The 19,951-nt window shown below is 38.5% G+C and overlaps 1 protein-coding gene across 11 annotated transcripts in view; it reads right to left on the bottom strand.

Annotated features, from left to right (window-relative positions):
* Positions 1–15,124, bottom strand: part of KLHL24 (kelch like family member 24) — a 48,815-nt gene extending 33,691 nt beyond the window's left edge. The window contains exons 1-5 of one of the 11 annotated variants that reach the window (XM_058295413.1): positions 14,949–15,081; positions 8,548–8,608; positions 8,010–8,191; positions 6,977–7,129; positions 825–1,805 (exon numbers count right to left, since the gene is read on the bottom strand). In XM_058295413.1, the coding sequence (XP_058151396.1) occupies positions 825–1,744 (920 nt within the window). In that variant the 5' untranslated portion in view covers positions 1,745–1,805; positions 6,977–7,129; positions 8,010–8,191; positions 8,548–8,608; positions 14,949–15,081. Of the gene's footprint in view, positions 1–824; positions 1,806–6,976; positions 7,130–8,009; positions 8,192–8,547; positions 8,609–13,634; positions 13,956–14,385; positions 14,477–14,948 lie in introns of those variants that run through there. The other 10 variants (XM_058295414.1, XM_012527597.4, XM_058295412.2 and 7 more) reach the window with 10 other exon arrangements.
* Positions 15,125–19,951: the final 4,827 nt, after the last annotated feature.

The following is a 19,951-nucleotide window of genomic DNA, read 5'->3' as shown; positions in this document are numbered from 1 at the left end:
ATTCACTGTACAGTATGTATGTTTGATATAATTCCTTCCATTATTAAGAGCTGGAGATTATTTTTCTAAAGCTTATGAATTAAAATCTATCGGTATCTACAGAACTATATCCATTACAAGAAGATATCAAATATAGTACAATACTCAATTGCATTCTGACCTTTAAAAATAAATTTTCTAAATTTCCTCTAAAGATTATGTAATTTTTATAATCGGAAAAAAATATTTAAAAATTGAGATTGACATTAAATATATTAATTGTGGCAATGAAAAAAGATTTGAGCCTGGATTTTACATCTGAGAATTCATTGAATCTATACCAATTTACTTATTTCATGTTCTCTGTTAGAAGAAAGGTCATTCTGGAAATGTACAAATTGTTTTTTGCAAACAGAGGTAGCACAAGAAAGTCTACAAAAGTCTTCAGCTACCATATGCCCAAGAGACTCCTTGGAAAGAAAAGCAGAATGTTTTGGAGTCCTACAAAAAATCAAGAGAAATTAATAGGAATATGTTGGGACATGGACAGTAATCAAGACTCTTTGCAACATCCACTGATGGCTCAGAATAACAACTTAAAAAATCTGCTAATGTTGAAGAAATCTAGTCTTGACTGGGAAGGGCATTCTAATGATTTATATAATCTAAAACAATTCTTAAATTGTATAAAGCCACAAGTGGACTTTACATATAAATGACTACACTGAGATTATATTCAGACTTTGGTATGCTCTCTTGGACTATCTCTGAGGTTTAAAAAATATTTTTAGAAAAACAAACTTTTGTTAACTAAATTATAGTGAATTTGTAAACAGTTTTCTCACCTGCGAGGCCTAGTCCTTGGGGACATCATTTCATTCCCAAGTATGTGGTACCGTCTTGCCTCATGTAACAACTGATAACACTCAGGAGAATTCTGGATCAGTTGGTCCACCTCAACTGTTTGAACAAAGTAGTTGGGATGCAACAGAGGGAGTCTCACATGTGTCAGGAGATCATGTAACAGTGGTCTTCTCAGATCAACAGCACGATATACCCAACGCATGACGGCTTCAAAAACCATCTCCTCTTTACCAATAACGAGTTCATCACTACAAATATAATCAATAAGTTCGTCTTTGTCAAGCTCAAGAAATTCTTCATGCTGAGACACATCCTCGAAAGTCTGCAATGCAAAATTCTTGCATTTTGTGAAGAGTGTTTTTAGTGAATGGGTATCAGCAAAGCGCTGGATTCCTAAACAATTACAAGGATCCAGCTGTTCCTCCAAGAACTTGGCACATGCATCACGGAGAACACTAATCTGAAAAAGGCTTGATGTTTCAAAGAGATATTGTACATTGTCTGTAGTGATCTTCACCTTTCCAGTATAAACATACTGCAAAAAACACTCCATAGCTTCAGCTAAAATACCGTTGATCTCAACCAACATTTCTCGGCTTTCCCTGTGGTCATTACAAAACATAGCTCTGAAGTAGCTACTACAGGCTGAGAGAACAGCTCTATGGCAAGGAAATTCTTTTCCTTCAACGCAAATGATAACATCTGTAAATAAGCGGCTATCTCGGAATTCATTAAATATCTGGAGTATGTTTTCAGCATGGGATGATCCTGAAGAGAAGTCAAAAAACTCGCGGCCTGTCAGAGATTTAGGGTCCATTTCAAAAACTTTGCGCTTAGTTGCTGGGGAATCACGCACCCCGAGATCCTCTCTGTTTAGTCTGCGTCCCAATATTAGTACCATTGTCACATCAGTTGACTATATAATTGTTGAGAAATGACTTTTAGAGGTCTTCTTTATGTTGCTAAAAGTTAAAAAACAAATTCAAACATTTCAATATATTAAAAATTCAGTATTAAAATTATTTTCACTTTAATGTAAATGGTAAAACAAAAATCCCATGATTAAAAAGCACTACCTTGTTTTAATCAAAACTGATAAATAAAACTTTGTATTTGCACAGTTACATCTGCATTAGAGGTAATTTCCATTAGTACTTCTTAAGCTCTTCACCTGAAAAGATACTGTTTACTTTGTGAATTACTAATAACTGTCCTTCTCCCCTTTTACAGAGCTGGGTTTCATAATATTGACTGTACAGTTTAGTCAGAATAGTGTAGGATATGAAATTTGACTATACCCAGAAGCCTATTGTAAATGCTATTATCGTAATATAATGCTGCTAGAGAGGCATTTAGCTATATCTATCAAAAGCCTTCAAAAATATATAGTGCTTGACCAGCAAGTCCTTTCCTAGCAATTTATCTAAGGACATAATCAGAATATGTCGAAAAAATTATCTACAGAGATGTCTAACACAGTGATAATAGAAAAATGTTTAAAACAACATAAATGCCCTACAGTAGGGGATGAGTTAAATGACAGTACATCTTCAGAAAAGAACCTTGTCTTTGCAGCCATTAAACATTTTTATAAACTATATAATGACATGGGGAAGTATTAATCAGATATTAAGAGGAAAAAAAATCACAAAGCATATGCTAAGAAAATGTAAAAATTTATGTATCAGTGAATCAAGAGATAGAAAAAAGGAGTACACGCCAAAATGTTAAGGGATTTTTTTACTCCCTTTTCTGTTTTTCTCTATTTCCCCCCAAAAGTTCCACTATAAATACATAGTGCTTTGTTTTTAATTTTTAAAATGCATGTTATCAATACCCTGCTCCCTTTCACTAATATGAAGCACTCTCAAACCTCACTCAGAACTAACTATAAATCGGTAACTAATGGATTGAGTTATCAGATATAGTCATTAATTCTACTTTAATTTTAAGGAGGGGAGGTGTTCTTCTCTTCATTCCTTCTTTTCACTTTTCTGTAAGTTGATACATGGCCCAAAATGTATCTGTAATTGGCTTAAGAACACTCAGAATAACCCTCAAATATTCCACACCCTCAGAATCTCACACACAACAGCTTCTAGAAGTCCCAACCTCTTCCTGGAATATTTCACCAGACATTCAGGACAAGTACAGCAGAAAAAAAAAAAAAAAAGACAGCCTAAGGACATCAAAGATAATCCAAAAGTAGAATGCTGTCCTATACTCACAGGTCACAAATAAAATTGATGCATTAACATTGATTGATGCAGTAAGATTGAGCATTAACAATCTTAATTTAAGGCTGTGTGTTCATATACCCTGTCACATATTAAATTGTACCCCATTTTCTGAGTCCCTAATTGACACAAAGGGAAAGAAAATATGAAATATCAAAATCAAGAAGCAACTCATTCTATTATATATACTTTCCTCCTTTTTCATATTATTTATTCTTATCTATGTCCTCTTTTCTCAATCACACCAATAACCCAGATACTGTTCAATCCACTACTTACTAGAGCTATGTCCAATTTTCATGAATTCCCTCCCTGAGTTTATATAATTTTACTTCCATCCCTATTGATTATCAACAAATACTTATTAAATGCTTGCTACTGTACTAGGCCTAAGGTACAGAGTCATTAAGATATTGTTCCTGAGAGTTTATACACACACCCACACACACACAAACACACGCGTACATGCAGTTGTTGAGATTAAAGATAAATGACAATCTAAGATAACATAGGCAATATGTCACGCTGGTAGACAGCACAGTTCCCTTTACATTTCTATTAAATGTTTCTTTAATTCCCCAAATAAATTAGCACTTAGAGACAAATAATCTTTTTAAAGTCTAGATGACAGAATTTCTCCTGGGCAGAAGGATGCCAGGCTGTTCCAATATTCAGGAAAAGTACCTGGCCATAAAACATCTCCTGAAGGACAACCAAAGGTTGGCATTCCATGTAGAATGTGTTTTCTTCCATTCTTCTATCCCTCAATTTTGCAGGTGAAGTCAGAAGAAATTTAAGCAATTTTATCAGTGAAATAGGATAAAAACTGAAGTAAAATAAATACTATTTTCATCTGAGATAAGTAGGTGGGGATTTAGATACACTTTACTGATAAAGAAATCCCTGCTGTGGCCATCTGGCTTGTGCTGATTCTAAAAAGTTCTAAAATGATCAGATAAAGGTATAATGCCCTCTGGTCCCCTCCAAGAATCCTGGGGAAAACCAAGAAGTTCTTTTTTTTTTTCTTTATTGATTTTGTAAAAATATTACATTAAAAAAAAATTATATGAGGTCCCATTCAACCTCACCACCCCCACCCCACCACTCCCCCCCCCCCCAGCAACACTCACTCCCTTCATCATGACACATCCACTGCATTTGGTAAGTACATCTCTGGGCATCTCTGCACCTCATAGTCAATGGTCCACATCATGGCCCATACTCTCCCACATTCCATCCAGTGGGCCCTGGGAGGATTTACAATGTCCGGTGATTGCCCCTGAAGCACCATCCAGGGCAACTCCAAGTCCCAAAGGCGCCTCCACATCTCATCTCTTCCTGCCATCCAAGGAAGTTCTTGAACATCTAGCAGGTGAGGTCTGCAGAACTATTAGGAGCCCAAATCTGTGTTTTAACTACGTATCAACTAGTTTGATGGAACCACGGAAGCTGTATTTTTGACACACATTAAAAACAACAACAGTACAAAAAAAATAAACTAACCACATATTGACTGCTTACCATGTTGTCTGGTGCTATTCTAATATGGATTGTCTAATAAACCTCATAGAAACCCTGAGGTCGGCATTATAATTTGAGAAAAGTTGGTTTACAACCTCAGGACTTTAACTATATAGTTAACACAGATTTTTCTAAACAGGCTGGAACTATTTACAAAGTAAGTGAAACACTGATAGGGATAAACTTTACCCTTACATCTAAGTTGGAAAAAAAAAAAACAACCTAGAAAACTCCAAGTTACAAATACAGTATATGTGCATTTTATTTTCTAACTGTATAACAGATTTGTAATCTAATGAAACAGTTATGGCATTGAAAGTTCATATAGAAGACCTATTAAAATGAATACCACAAAAGTAAAAATAAACCTAAGAGAATGCTTACTATTGGTTGTTTTTTAGAGTAAATGTTAACAGAGTAACTCACATATTTAGTCAGTAAAATTAGTTTATCTTAAATTTGAGGGAATATTTTGTCTATACATATGTTATGGCTAACTTTTTTTTTTTTAGGTACCGGGGGTGGCTGGGGATTGAAGTTGTACATGGGGAGCAGGAGCTCAACCACTGAGCTACATTGCTCCCCTGTTATGGCTAGCTTTTGAACTATAATCCAATTACACTTTGGAGGTTTTAGGAGACAGATTTATTTGAGAACAAATAAAAGCTACATTTTGTTAAATTTTAACACTGAATGCATAAAAATACATCTGAGTTTAAAATATTTTATCATTAGTTTATTTACTTATTTATTTATTTTTAAAGATTTATTTTTTATTTATTTCTCTGCCCTCCCCCCACCCCCAGTTTTCTGCTCTGTGCCCATTTGCTGTGTGTTCTTCCGTGACTGCTTCTATCCTTACCAGCGGCACCGGGAATCTGTGTTTCTTTTTTGTTGCATCATCTTGTTGTGTCAGCCCTCCGTGTGTGTCGCGCCATTCTTGGACAGGCTGTGCTTTCTTTCACGCCGGGTGGCTCTCCTTACAGGGTGCACTCCTTGTGCGTGGGGCTCCCCTATGTGGGGGACACTCCTGCGTGGCATGGCACTCCTTGCGCGCATCAGCACTGTGCATGGGCCAGCTCCACACGGGTCAAGGAGGCCTGGGGTTTGAACCACAGACCTCCCATGTGGTAGGTGGACACCCTATCCATTGGGCCAAGTTTGCCTCCCTTATCATTAGTTTTAAAATTTATTATCACAAACTAAAAATAGGGGGAGAAAAATCTATAACATTTTTCCAATTGGTTAGAATTCATGTTTGCTTCATTGCAGACTGTCCAATTTTTAAAATTATGGTTAAAATGTAAAAATCCATTTATAATCTATACAAACACTTTCAAATTCCAAGCTTCCAAGCTTCCTTCATGTACCTCAAATATACTTTTTTTTTTTCTTGCAAGGCAACAAAGGCATTTATTTGGGGTCTTAGAATTCAGGAAGCACAGATTTAGGTAGCAATGCAAATTGTATCCTGTCTTGGGGCTTCCAAAGGAGGGTTTTTAAAGAAAAAGAAAATGATATATAGATTGTTTATGATTGACAGATAATTGGGGTTAAATATGCTTTAATTTGAAGTTATCTCAAAAATGGTTCCATACACAGAAACCTATCAGTATATATACAGCAAATACCTGGATGTCAACTTTTTGTTGCTGAAAATGCAAAAAGTTCGAAGTATACAATATCAAGTACTTTTTTACTAAAAAAAAGCATTATTTTATTTATAATAAATATAAACTGGTGATATGTTATATAACTCATATTTTAATCTTAAGGATTTACTAATCTAGATTCAAATTATGGTTAAATTTGCCATAAAACAGCTTCCCAAATCAAGAAGATATTCTTCAAATCTGTTTAAGTTTTTCTTGCATTCTAGGTTTAAAACTTTACATAAGCTATTATGATTTTCATTAGTGATGTAATTATTGCCATTAACAAGAACAAAAATCTTGTGGCTTCTGCTTCCTTTCATTTAAATACTGAGAAAATGAAAAAGTGTTCAGGTTGCAATACAAAGTAACGTATTTCAAGAACTAAGAATTCCCCTTTCCGCTAAATTGGACAAGTAGGAATATATGCATGAAAAGATACTCTGCTTTCAGCGTCCAATAATCTTACTATAGGGAATATTTATTAGATAAATTTAATGAGCCTTACATACTCATTAAAACTCTAAAGGAGGTTAGGGTCTGTCTTGTTCTGCTATTTTCTGCCCCTTATTCTCATAGTTGGCTGACAAAACAAAAGGACTTCATCACAGCTTTCACTCAATGAAAAACTTAAAATCCTACAAGAGTTACAAAATTTAGCTGGTATTAAAAGTAATGAATAGCAACAAGATGCTTGTTTATTGTTTTGTATGTAAAAACTACCTCACAGAGTTGGGCTGTTTTTTTCTCAATCAGCATTGGCCTACAGCTTCCAGGCTTTCTGGATATCCTCACTTTCTCTGGACATTCTGAGAATAGTCTCCACAAGAGCACCACAGCACTTAGGGTAGGGTAAGCGATTTGTAAAGGAGGGTCCTAGAAAGTTAAGATACATTTCAAAGTATATTTCTGGGGTGAGGCAAAAATACACTTTTTATTTATATTTTTATTTTTTTTAATTATTCATTTTTAAAAAATATTACATTCAAAAAATATGAAGTCCCCATTCACCCCCACCACCTCCACCCCACCACTCCCCCCACAGCAACACTCTCCCCCATCATCATGACAAATCCATTGCATTTGCTGAGTACATCTCTGGGCATCCCTGTACCTCATGGTCAATGGTCCACATCATAGCCCATACTCTCCCACGTTCCATCCAGTGGGCCCTGGGGGGATCTACAATGTCCGGTAATTGTCCGTGAAGCACCACCCAGGACAACTCCAAGTCCTGAAAATGCCTCCACATCTCATCTCTTCCTCCCATTCCCCGCACCCAGCAGCAACCATGGCCACTTTTCCCACACCAATGCCACATTTTCTCTGTGGACCTTGGAAAAATACACTTTTTAAATAGCCTTTGCCTTTTGATTTTTCACAGTTAAAATGCAAAAAAACACAAGAAAAGTTTAATCATATCTCAAAGTACGGTATCTAATACTGGTTCAGGACTTATCATAACCATTTAAATGAGTTCATATACAATCAAGCAAACAATGGATAGTGTTACAGATTAAATTCTTTAAAAAATTTTGCAAATATCAAAGCATAATTTATTCCCATCAGGAGAAAGTAAGCAAGTAAGTAGGCATCTCTGGACAAAACAAGTAGGAAAATGGTCATGTCAAAAAAGGGTAATGACTGGAAGTTCTATTCAGATTCAGTTATTAGATTCAAATATGATTAGACTGTCATTCAATAACTGACCACATGATCTGGCTGGAAAAGCTAGCAGCCCCGTTTTCTTTCTCACCCTCATTTCTTCAGGAGCTTTATTCCTGGAGCTACACTCCCACGAGGAAGACAATGACCTTTCTTAAAAGGAATATTCTTTCGGTCAAGGGTACTTGAAGTTTTATTTCCAACTGCAGAACTTGTACATGCTGTAGACCTAGGTTCTTGCCCCTGAGTAGATTTAAAATTACATGTCTTTGTCTATGAAGCCAAAAAAAAAAAAAAAAAGTGAGGATAACCTATTTTTGTGTCTCTAGCATCTAATACAGATAATTTGTGTAATAAATAATGGATAATGAGACATTCCAAGTAAGAAAAGAAGACTGGAGAAAAATGCAGAAGGATGACCAAGGATATCTTATCACAAAGGAGTAGAAAGAATGGATACTTCATTTGGCAACTGAAATGACTGTGACATTGCCTTCCTTGGTGTTCTTTAAGAATAGAATTGCTCATTAGTCTGGTTGGCTTAAGTGACCCCTGCTTAAAGAAAGGGAATTGGTTTCTGTTCTCCAAGAACAATCATTAGATATTTTACAAAATTATAAAAATAATACCTTCTTAAAGCATTTGCTAGATTAAAGTCCCAGTCAAAATATGTCCTTTTAATTTCCACACCTAAAATAAATGAAGAACATATAAATTAGATATTAGAGTAATCCAGTCTACTTACTAATAAGCTGCAAATGTTTTTTAGTTAATTCCTATTTCTGACTAAGCCACTTTTGCACATAAAATCAGTATTGAATTACACTTCCTTAAAGCAAATGAATTATTTTATGCTATTTACATACAAATTACCAACTTTCTTATAATTTTATACTGTAGTAAGATTTCTTGAGTGAAAGATGAGTAAACAAATATTTATGTCAACAGCAAGCTAACAGTGGCATTGAAATGATAAATTTGGAATTGGTCATTTGAAGAATGTCTAGTAATTGATGTTTCATCCAAGTTTGGGGTGATTCTTTTTTCTTAAAGGAGGTACGAGTGATTGAACCGAGGACTTCGTACATGGGAAGCAGGCATTCAACCACTGGGGCTACATTTGCTCCCTAAATAATTCTAAAAGTTGGTCTATCAATATGTCCAAAAGTAAATGGATTAGTCATTATGTATTACATAACTCTGGAATCTATTTGAGAAAGTCTCACGCATTCTAGGTAACTCAGAAAACAAATTCATTTTTTATCCTTGGTTATCTGGATCATACAAAATCTCCAAACTTATCAAATAATTATTTTGTAAAATTTTTACATTAATACACATTCTGTTTTGTTGAACTTTATAGACTCTGTAATTAATTTAGCACAATTCCTTTTTTTCCTTTGGTGGAAGGAGAGAGAGGAACGCTTAAGAGAAAATACCAGAACCTTGAATTGTACATGGAATAGCAAGAGTATTTAAACACAAGTGGTTTTGGCTTCTGGCCCAGATATCTATAAATAGAACTTGTAAATTCTTGTAAGTCTAGGCAATATTCAAAAGGTGACACCTAAAACCAAGCTATAAACTACCAATACATATTTCTACATATAAAAGCAAACACAGCTAGATTAGCACATAGTGCTATGATTGTGAAGTGAATGTTATCTTTCATGTTCTTTACTTTTAGAAGTTGTGTGTACCCTTGATAAAGACTTTCAATTTGGTCAAATTAGGGGATTGTTAGTCCTAGCTAAGTATTTCATCCTAATAGACAAGAAGATCCTGAGCCAATGTAGGGATTCCGGTAAATTCAAGAAAACATTTATGGAAGGCCAACTCTGTGCTGGCACTGGGGCCACAAATATTTGATTGGTATTCAATCTTAGATTCCGTGGGGTTAGCTGAGATTAGAACCAAACAAGAATTCCAAGACTGATACTAAAATAGATTCAAATTCTCAGCAGTTTCTCTAGCAGAAATGTCTCAGGTGCAAATTTTTGGAAGAGATTCTCTCATGACAGATTGGTCTAGAATTATACCTCAAGGAATAAAAGAACAAAGCTTCACTGGGGTTTTTTCTGCAAGGTTTTTAGGTAATACTTACCAACCTAATAGTTTGGGGCCATTAAATAATTCTAAGAATTGATCTATCATCATGACAGAAAGTAAACAGATTATTTTTCCTTTAGAATGCAGGAATTCTATATAAAGAAAGAGGTTATTATCAGTGTTAAGAATAGTGTGGATCAATGAGGAGCTTTTAAAGACTAAATACCAGAAAGCAAAGGGAACCAAAAGCATGATGCCTGTTCATTTAGAAATGAAATGCCAAATGCTAGCCATGTTCTCTATACATTTAACCTTGAGTGGAGAACACAGCAGAGACAAGAATAATCAAGAGGTGGTTTATCTTTAAATACATACAGTAACTCAAAAGAAGGAAAACCAGAAAACAATTGCAAATATAGTTAATATTTTATTTTAAATAACCAGAAAATTATATTTATTAATTGGTACTATGCAAAACAAAGCAGTTTTTATAAATTTGAAATATTTTCACCCTACTGTCTCAAAAACTAATTAATTTCATTTCTTTAAACTGCTATATTTAATGACCATATTTCTGTTTACAAATTTACAGTTAAAATTTCAATTTAACTTGCTATTGTGGAGTAGTGGTACTGACCAAGTTTTACAAATATAATTTTTAAAGTTCAGTCTTCAAACTATTTTCAACATTTCTAATTCTTAATGGAACTGAGATAGGTTAATGTAGTGAAAGGGGTAAGGCGGCTGAGGCCAGCAAACGACATGGCAAATGACATGGCCAACGACATGGCCAACAGAACAGATGGCCTAGAGATTCCGCAGGGAAACCTCCTGAGGGACACGGCCGTGAGAATCTCATTTGGAACTAGAGGGAAAGCCCTGGATACCCTCAAAAGGACTCACCATTGGCCCCTGAGAACTGAAAGGTAGGGCAACCAATCAGAACAGCAAATAGCTGGGGCCAACATTATGAAGGGGAAGGAGGAAAGAATTAAAGCGCCCTTACCTGAGCCATACACTGGCAACTTACCCTGCAGTGTGCCCATAGTCTGAGCCTCGAACTTTTCTCATTTTCTTGTTTTTTAATAAACTCTTCTCCCTTGCCTACCCTATGGCGTGTCCTTAAATTCTTTTATGCTACATAAGCCAAGAACCTAGAAGCCCAGAAGCCAGAAACATCGGGTAACAGAACCACCAAGAATATATTTTACCACCACAAAATTTCAGAGAAACTAAAACTCCCAAGTTTCTCTGGCTAGAATTTTGGCACCTAGTGATTATCCCATGTCTACTAGAACCTAGAATGGGGAATATATTATGCCTTTGATTAATGAAGGAAAGAGAAACAAAAACAAGTATCTGAGGATGGAAAATTTAGGAGTGCTTAAACAATGTATCAGACCCAACAATATGGTTCTACAAGTAAAATACAGAAATTATCTTCTTTCAAATCACAGGGAAAAAAGCAGACTTCTTCAGTTTTTTTCTCTGGCCTCAAACTTTTTGGGTACTAATAACCTCTAAACCAAAAAGGGGAAAAAAAATAGTTAATCATCAGACATCACACCCGGTATCAAGCTGCCCTATTGTGCCTATTCACTCTCACTAAACTTGACATGTACATTTAATGTCATTTGGTTTTATCCTGCTAACATGTAGTTTAAGTATTTAATGCATTGTTTAGTTTTAAAACTGAAAGAGCTATAAATATATAATAGTTACGTTTCTGTTTAGCAAAATTGTTTAGGGTTCTCTCAACATAATTTTAGGGGGTACCAGGGATTGAACTCAGGACGTCATATATGCAAACAGGTGGTCAACCACTGAGCTACACCGGCTCTGCTATTAGAATTAATTTTATCTGCAAGCACACCACTAGGTGCTCTGGGACTTGAAAATGTTTGAGATCCAGTATTCTAGATGAATTTAAGTCAGTGATTCTTATTTACCTTAGGGGTGAGACGAATTTACAGAACTCTTAGAAACCACTGAATAAAGCCTACTTACTTTTAAAACACTAATTTTGGTAATGACATTTCTGAAAAATTATAGCCCTTGGGTAATGAATTTAGGCAGTGACAAATTTCAATAAACAAAAAATTAGTTTGGCTATCGAGTTCTTAAGAGGAGTAGGAGTAGGGTTTTTAGGATGTGAATTCAAGTGGTCAGCATACCCTTAAGTCGTCATAACAAAACAGAATAAAATAAAATGTAATTTTCATATGCACACTTGTGAGAATGCTTTAGTTACACAATCACATTGAAAAACACTGAAGAAGGCTGTCCCAAATTTTTAAGAGAGAAGTATATATAAACATAACTGTGGTCACTTATTTGATAACAAGTATTTATTTTTCACAGGTTTGACCTTTGGGTTTTAAGGAAATGGCAGAAAAACAAGGAAGTTAAAAAAAAAGTTTATTGAAAAAGCACTGAGGTTATAAAACTTGGACAAAAGCCAGGAAAGTTTAAGTTAAAGCTGATAGTCAACCTTAATTCAGGATATTATTTTTCTTTTCTTCCTGTTGAGAGACTACATCTTGGGCTTTGTTTGGATAAGTAATCCTTTGAGTGCTGGTTTTATTTTTCAAAAAGATTAGTGGTTTGCATCTTGTATTTATCTTTTACATATTAAATGTCCTCCATGCAGAAATAACGAGACAGTTCACGACCATAGTAGCTGTTCATTCTGGCTGGTAAAGCACCTAAAATTGTTGGAGCCATCTCCACTTGAATCTTTAAAATATGTTAAGAATTGGAGCAAATATAGCTCAAGTGGTTGAGTGCTTCCCATGATGAGGTCCTGGGTTCAATCCCTGAAACTTCCTAAAAAAAACAAACAAGAAAAAACCAACTCTCATTGGGGAGGAGATATAGCTCAGTGGTTGAGCACTTGCTTTCTATGTAGAAGGTCCTGGGTTCAATCTCTGGCACTTCATAAAAAAAAGAAAAAAAATTAAGAGTGAATAACCACTGAGAACTGTTCATATTCAATTATATTCAATTTGTATTTCACCCAGGGGAGATCAATCTTCCTTCCACAAAAATATATTAAACCTTGGGTGAATTCCTACAGTTACAGGAAAAGAAGATCTGATAAAACCCAAGAAGCCTACTAACTCAAGAGATTAGGAAAACCACATCTTCAACACTCAAGGGCTAAAATAATTTATGGGTGGTTAAGATTTTATTATCGTCATCTTTATTTTACACTTTTAAAACATCACATTTGCAATTCACTTTTCTAAAAATGTGAATTACCCCTGGATTAATACATAGAAGTATAAGCTATAATGCCCCAAATAAGAGTAACAGAACCCATCTAAGCCGGGGTATATGAACATTTTTAATTTTTAGGGGGAGTATCTCAAACTACCTTTCTTCACAAGCAGAATTTTAATTTGAAATCTTGACAACGGGCAGATTTTAAACCTATTTTACCTACCGAATAAAAATGGTGGACCTAAACAATCTACAGATGCAAATACTAAGAATGTGGCTTTTTAAAAAACAGTTCACAAAAACAAGTGATTATTAAAATCCACTATAACAGTTATTGCTCCAGGCTGACCATGAAGTAACCTAAAATGGGGTATTATGATCCACCCATTAAGCTATCAAACCCTTGTTTATAGAGGAGCCGGAAGCAATTCGTCTGGAGGCCTACCTTCCCACTAACACTGCAGAAAACATGACACCAGTTAAAGGGTTTAGTTAGCCTGTCCACGGTAAACAGGCCGCGGCTGCTGTCCCCTGAGCGCTCACAACTGCCCAGAGGCTCGGGTAGAAGCCATGAAGTCCCGAGGCGCTCACAGGCGCCTCGTCTCCTGGATTCCAGGCGCCAGCAGCCAGGACAAAGCGACAAATATCCTAAGGCGTCGGGAGCCCGCCGTGCGCGCACCCCCGCTACCCGGTTCCAATCCGGCCGCAGCAGCGCGAAGCGAGAGCGCGCGCTCCCGCGCGTCCTCCAGGTCACCTTCATGGGGGCGGGGTAGAACTGCCAGAGGCAGGTCGATCTAGCGACTGAGTGCGCCAATAAAAACTGGGAACTCGCCCCATCGTCCCGCCCACAAGTCGCCGCAGGCGCCCAATCCCTGCTGCGTTAACATTCTTCGCCCCGGGAGTGCAGTACTTGGGGCCGGGACATTAGGAACTAAATTAAGAAACCGAGTCCGGGAGTGGTGGGAACGTGGGGAGGTTAGGCGGGGGACCCCGCGGGCGCAGCGCCTGCTCCCCCGCCCGCCCCTGCTCTCCCGGGACAGTCGCTCCAGGGCCGGGTTCCCCGGCGCAAGCCCGGCGGCGCTCGGTGGTAAACAAAGGCTCGCGGGAGGCGGGGGTAACGGTCAGGTGACAGTGGCGAGTACATTTCGCAACCGCTGTAACGGGGATTCTCTGGCCCGTAGCCCTGCGGACCCTACCTTGACCGGGTCAGTCTTCCCCAACAGGACCAACGGGCGCCCTCACTAAACAGGAAGGCTCGACTTGAGACCTTTACATTCTCAGGGCTTCCTTGGATAAAAAAGAGCAATGCACGGTTGGAAGCCCTCCCGCAAAACGCAGGGCTCGAGGGTTAGCGGATCTGCCTAGTTTCCTCCCCTGCTGCCCCTGCTAGGAGGCAGTGGGTGACCCGCATCTGCAACCCCCCAGCTCCGGCCGCCACTCGCCTTCACCCCGACCCCAGTGGGGCGCGCTAGCAGCGCCGGGGTTCCGGGACGTGAGTGCCAGAAGCCGGAGGTGCCCTCCCTTTAGAGGGCGGCCGCCACCGAGCGGGGGCTGGAGGGAACCCAGATGAGCTCCGGACGCCCCTTGCCTCAGACACGGGCCCTGCAGCCCCAGCCCCGGTCTCCCTGTCTGGTTCCGAGACCGCCGCCGCTGGCCTCCCTCCCGCAGACACCCCGGTGGTCACGGCCTCGGCCACCCTTCGCCCCCGGCTCTGGCCGGTTGCTCGCCTCGCTGGCCCCGGAGTTGTCATCCCAGGTACCTCTCAGTGAAGGCTGGACGCGACCAGCGGCGGCAGCCCCCGCGGTACCTCAGCGGCCCGGCAGCGCAGCGCACTGTCCACCACCGGCGTCTCCTTGGGCCACCAGTCTCTGCCGCAGCTCACAACAAAGGAAACATGTGACCGTCCAGGCCAAAACACTACGCGTCACCGACCCCCGGCCAATCCGGGCAGGCGCCCCCTACGGGGCACCCTGGGAGATGTAGTTCCTACTCCCCAGGGGCCGCCGGGACCACCCGGGTTCTCAGCTATGCAGCGGGTGCACGGGGTGGAGTGTGAGGGTCCCCAGTCCAAGGGCTGCTGACTCGGAAAGAAAGGATAAGAAAAATGCATCTTGCTTTAGGAGCCTAGTGAGAACATGAGTCGTAGGTTTATTTGCTTTCAAAGCCCCGGCCACGTCCCAAGGCTAATAACATTACCAAGGACTCGCAGAACCTTAGAGCACAGGAGTTTTCTGTGACCTTTTTAAACAAAAATACTGAGCGTTTGAGGGGTGAAAGGGACTAGAACCTTGATCTTCTGGCCGCGCGGGGAGACCGTTTTTCTCGCTACTGCAAAGCTGTTGTATCAGATCCTACCTTAATTTACTTTTAAACGTATGTGCAACTAGAACAAAGCTGTTGGAAACTTCCAAGGTAGGCAGATTCCCCAGAGAATGTTATTTTGTGGTTCTTCTGCAATTTTTTTTTTCAGGATGAGTTTACCTCCTGATTTTGCAAATGTTTAATTAGTTTTTGGTTTCTGATATCAGAATTATAATTTCTCTCTCATCTACACTTGAATCCAGTCACGTCTCTATTTAATAAGGAAATGTGTTCTAATGGCCAGAGGTGGAAGTAGCACAGAAGGCCTGAGTTCAGGCCTTTTAAACATATTTTTAGGTCTCTGTTCTCTTATTGAAAATGAAAATATATGCTGTTTATTGTGCTCCAAGAAAGCTCCAGTATCAGTGCTATATACGCCACATATGTTAAATCCTTTAATTCTCATAATAACCCAGCAAGATAGGTGTTAATCTCACTTTACAAGCAAAGAAACTAAGCCACAGAAAGGATAAAGAGCTGGCCCCTGGTCACTTAGTTACTAAGCTGGAGTTCATACACCGATATTTCTTTAAAAAATAAGTTTATATTAAAATAATGCAGGCACACAGTTATCGCTCCAAAAGGTTTACTTATAAAGTTAAGGCATTTGAGAAAGAACAGTTCCATCTCCCACCCTTCCTGACACCTGATTAACTATTTGAGCTATTTTCTCCTCCTCTTCCTTCTCCTTCTCCTGGTATTTACATCTATATTTCCAAGTAATGTACTATTTCCTATAAAGAAAGCTGTTATCCCTGTCCCCCACCCTTCCAATATTATAATTTTTGGCAAAATCATTGCTTAATGCTTATACTATTAAGACTGTATTTATTATACACTGCTAAATCAAATAGTTTACAATTTCCTTTTTTGTATGACTTTTTGTTTTTCCTGCAATTAATAATTGTTCTCTTTTCATTTACTTAATATGTATCAGGATCCCTCTCAACTTCTCTAAAAGACTGGAAAAATGCTTTCAATACAATTTCTATACAAACTCATCAATTCATCTGTGTGATCTATGTATTTAAAAAAAAAAGAAAAAATCTATATATGTATATAGAACTGTATATATTATTAATTAATTGTTTATTTACCCTTTTAAAAAACATTTTTAAAATGTTATTTACCCTTTTAAAAAAACATTTTTAAAATTTCCTTTCTGGGGACCTTTTCTTTAGGACTGTTGCACAACTACTGTCTTAGAACTTCCTTTCTCCAGCATCCTAGATTTTCTTTGCAATATCTAATGTTTCTCGTTTTGGTGGAGCACATTCTTCTAAGTTGCTTCCTAAGAAAGGGTTCGTGGGAGGTCACTCTTGTTGAACTTTTAAAGTCTAAAAATTTCATCATTGTGCTCTTACCTTTGAATGATAGTTTTGGCTAGGTATATATGTCTAGATTATACTTTTTAATTCATGATTTTTGAAGACATTACTTTTTTTTTTTTTTACTCCCCTGCCCCGCCCCGGCCACACGGCTTGCTTGTTGTTTGCTCTGTGTCCGTTCACTGTGCATTTTTCTGTGTCTGCTTGTCTCCCTTTGTTGCGTCATCTTTCTGCGCCAGCTCTCCATGGGCGCGGGCTGTCAGCTCTCTGCAGGCACGGGCCACCTTACCTTCACAAGGAGGCCCTGGGACACAAACCCAGAGCTGCCCATATGGTAGATGGGAGCCCAATTGGTTGAGCCACAGCCGCTTCCCGACATTACTTTTGATTAATTTCTGGATTCCAATATTGCTGTTGACAAGTACAATGCCATTTTGATACTGATCCTTTATATTGGTTGAAATATATATATGCATATGTGTATATTTATATATATTTGTTATGTAGTATAAGCTTTGAATGTCTGGATGGGGCTTGACAGACCTCCAAATGACAAGCGACAGCCCTTTCTTCTTTGTTCAGTTTAATGAAAGTTCAGAGTAATTAGCCTAGCTGCCCATTTCTGGGAGCCAAGCAGAGGAAGGGAGCTAGAAGTCTCATCACCTGCTATTTAGACTTTCTTGACCTCTAGCTTTCATCTCAGCATCCCATCCCTGTTGTCTGCTGGTGTTCTCAGATTGGAGCCTCTGGTGTAGAATAACCTCCCCTAATCTGTTGGGGTTGAGGATGGGTTGTCTGCATGGAATTGAAGAGGGGATCTGGGGGTGTATACCAGCTCCTTACACAAACTTTCAACAAATCCTCATGTTTTCAGTCCTCCTTTCCCTCTCACCTTCAGAAATAATTGTTTCCTCCAATTCTTGAGCCTTTTTTTATTTTAATGGTTCTGAGGTGAAAATTGACTTGTTTCTTATTGTACCATGGAAGGCACTTTTAAGTTTCATCATTCCCTGGGCTGTTATCCATCACATCTTATTTGCTTTCAGTTTCTAACATTTTTGAAATGTTCATGATGTTTTTCTTGTCCCCTTTCCCCTCCCTTCTTCCTTCCTTCTTGTAGTTTTGTTTTTAATTTACACTTAAAAAGAAATCTCTTTAACTGCCATTTTGTTGTGTTTTGGAAGAGTATCAAGATAAATGAATGTGCTCAATCCACAATATTTAATAAAAACCCAAACTCTTTCTACAGTGAAGGAAGGTCTTTAACCATCACGGGTCACTATCTTCAGTTCTTGTTCAATATCACCGAATAAACATCTGTAGCCAGGAGAGTACTTCCTCTGCTAAAGTGAATGTGGCATTATGGCTTTGAGAATCAGATTAACTGCTTCTCCCACTTGATGACCCTCCCCAGGAATCTATAAAAGGCTAGACCTGAATGCACTGTTGCTTTCTGAGCTGCCACCAGCACTTAACATTCGTCCCAGTTTGTCCCTAGTCAAATTTGTTAAAAAGATACTTTCAAGACAGCCTTTTAACCGTCATTCTCTTTTTGTGTAAGAGCTTTAACCTAAGGAAAAAAGTGTCAGGAATCAGCAAAAGCCATAAGCTACTAACCTTTCGGAGATTGAAAAACTTTTTTGAATAAAATGGATATTTTAGATATAAAATTGGAAAGACAAATGTAAAAAAAATAAATCAAGTATATATACTTCTTGGTTATCTGTATTTCTACAATCATATGTTTTGTAAAGAAACAAAGTTATTTTAAAAAAGGAGAAACATACTGTATTTTTATTGATCATTTACCATGAGTTTATCCTTGTGTTAGCATTGGGGGACAGAAGAAGCATATTAGAAATATGATTTTTTTTGAGTCTTTACCTAGGATTACTATCAGAATTCCAAACTGCCTCTATGCACTCATTTGCTTCCCATGTTCTTGTGGACCCATTCTTCCCTGTTGACTCCCAAGTCATTAATTCTCCCCCTTCTGTAGTTTCAAGAACACCTCCCAGATGGAGAAAATATTTTCCTTCAGGGATTCCTTCAGCTCTTTTGATCTGGCTGCTCAATAAATTATTCCTTTCCATGTAAGAACTTAGAACAAATTCTCAAGGGCCTGGGGCCAGAGTATATTTGGTTTTTTTTAAAGATTTATTTTTTAGTTATTTCTCTTCCCTCCCTCTTCAACCCCCCCCCCCCCCGTTGTCTGTTCTTTGTGTCCATTTGCTGTGTGTTCTTGTTTTTGTCAGCAGCACGGGAATCTGTGTTTTTTTTGTTGCATCATCTTGTTGTGTGAGCTCTCCGTGTGTGCGGCACCATTCCTGGGCAGGCTGCACTTTCTTTCGTGCTGGGCGGCTCTCCCTATGGGGCGCACTCCTTGTGCATGGGGCTCCCCTATGCAGGGGCACTCCTTGCGCTCATCAGTACTGCACGTGGGCCAGCTCCACACGGGTCAAGGAGACACGGGGTTTGAACCGTGGACCTCGCATGTGATAGACAGGCACCCTATCCACTGCGCCAAGTCCGCTTCCCCAGAGTATATTTGAATGGCACTATTTTGAAAGATAGTCAGAGAAATGTAGACTTCATACATGAACAGCGCAAGTCCCAGAAGAGACAGGGATCCAATCAAGATTGCCTCCTGCCTTAGGGCTCTGACCCTGGTAACCTGGCACAGATGGTGAGATTATTCACCAAGAAGTCTTTTTTTTAGACAAGAATATCCTTTATATCTGTACTTCCTCACTGCTTTATACTATCTCCAGACCTGTTTAAAGAAATCCTTCCTTTTCAACTCTTAACCCCAGCACAAAAGGAAATAAGTGATTTGCCCTCTCCTTGTATTGTCTTGGTATATATAAAAAGGTAATTTCTTCATAATCAACAGCATAGTGGGAGAAATTAACCTTTGACAGATCCCCTCCTCATCCCAAACAGATGAGTGAATGTAGTGCAACTTGTGCAACGGACCCTGGCCAATATCAGAATTTGTTTGGCATTTGTTATTACTCTTTTTGGTCTGTGAGGCTTAAAAAAAATACATGTATGTATAAGTTGAAATTATCTT

The sequence above is a fragment of the Dasypus novemcinctus genome, chromosome 4 (assembly GCF_030445035.2).
Source record: "Dasypus novemcinctus isolate mDasNov1 chromosome 4, mDasNov1.1.hap2, whole genome shotgun sequence".
Taxonomy (NCBI): Eukaryota; Metazoa; Chordata; class Mammalia; order Cingulata; family Dasypodidae; genus Dasypus; species Dasypus novemcinctus.
The sequence above is the reverse complement of the archived record's forward strand: the minus strand, read 5'-3'. Positions and strand labels throughout refer to the sequence as shown.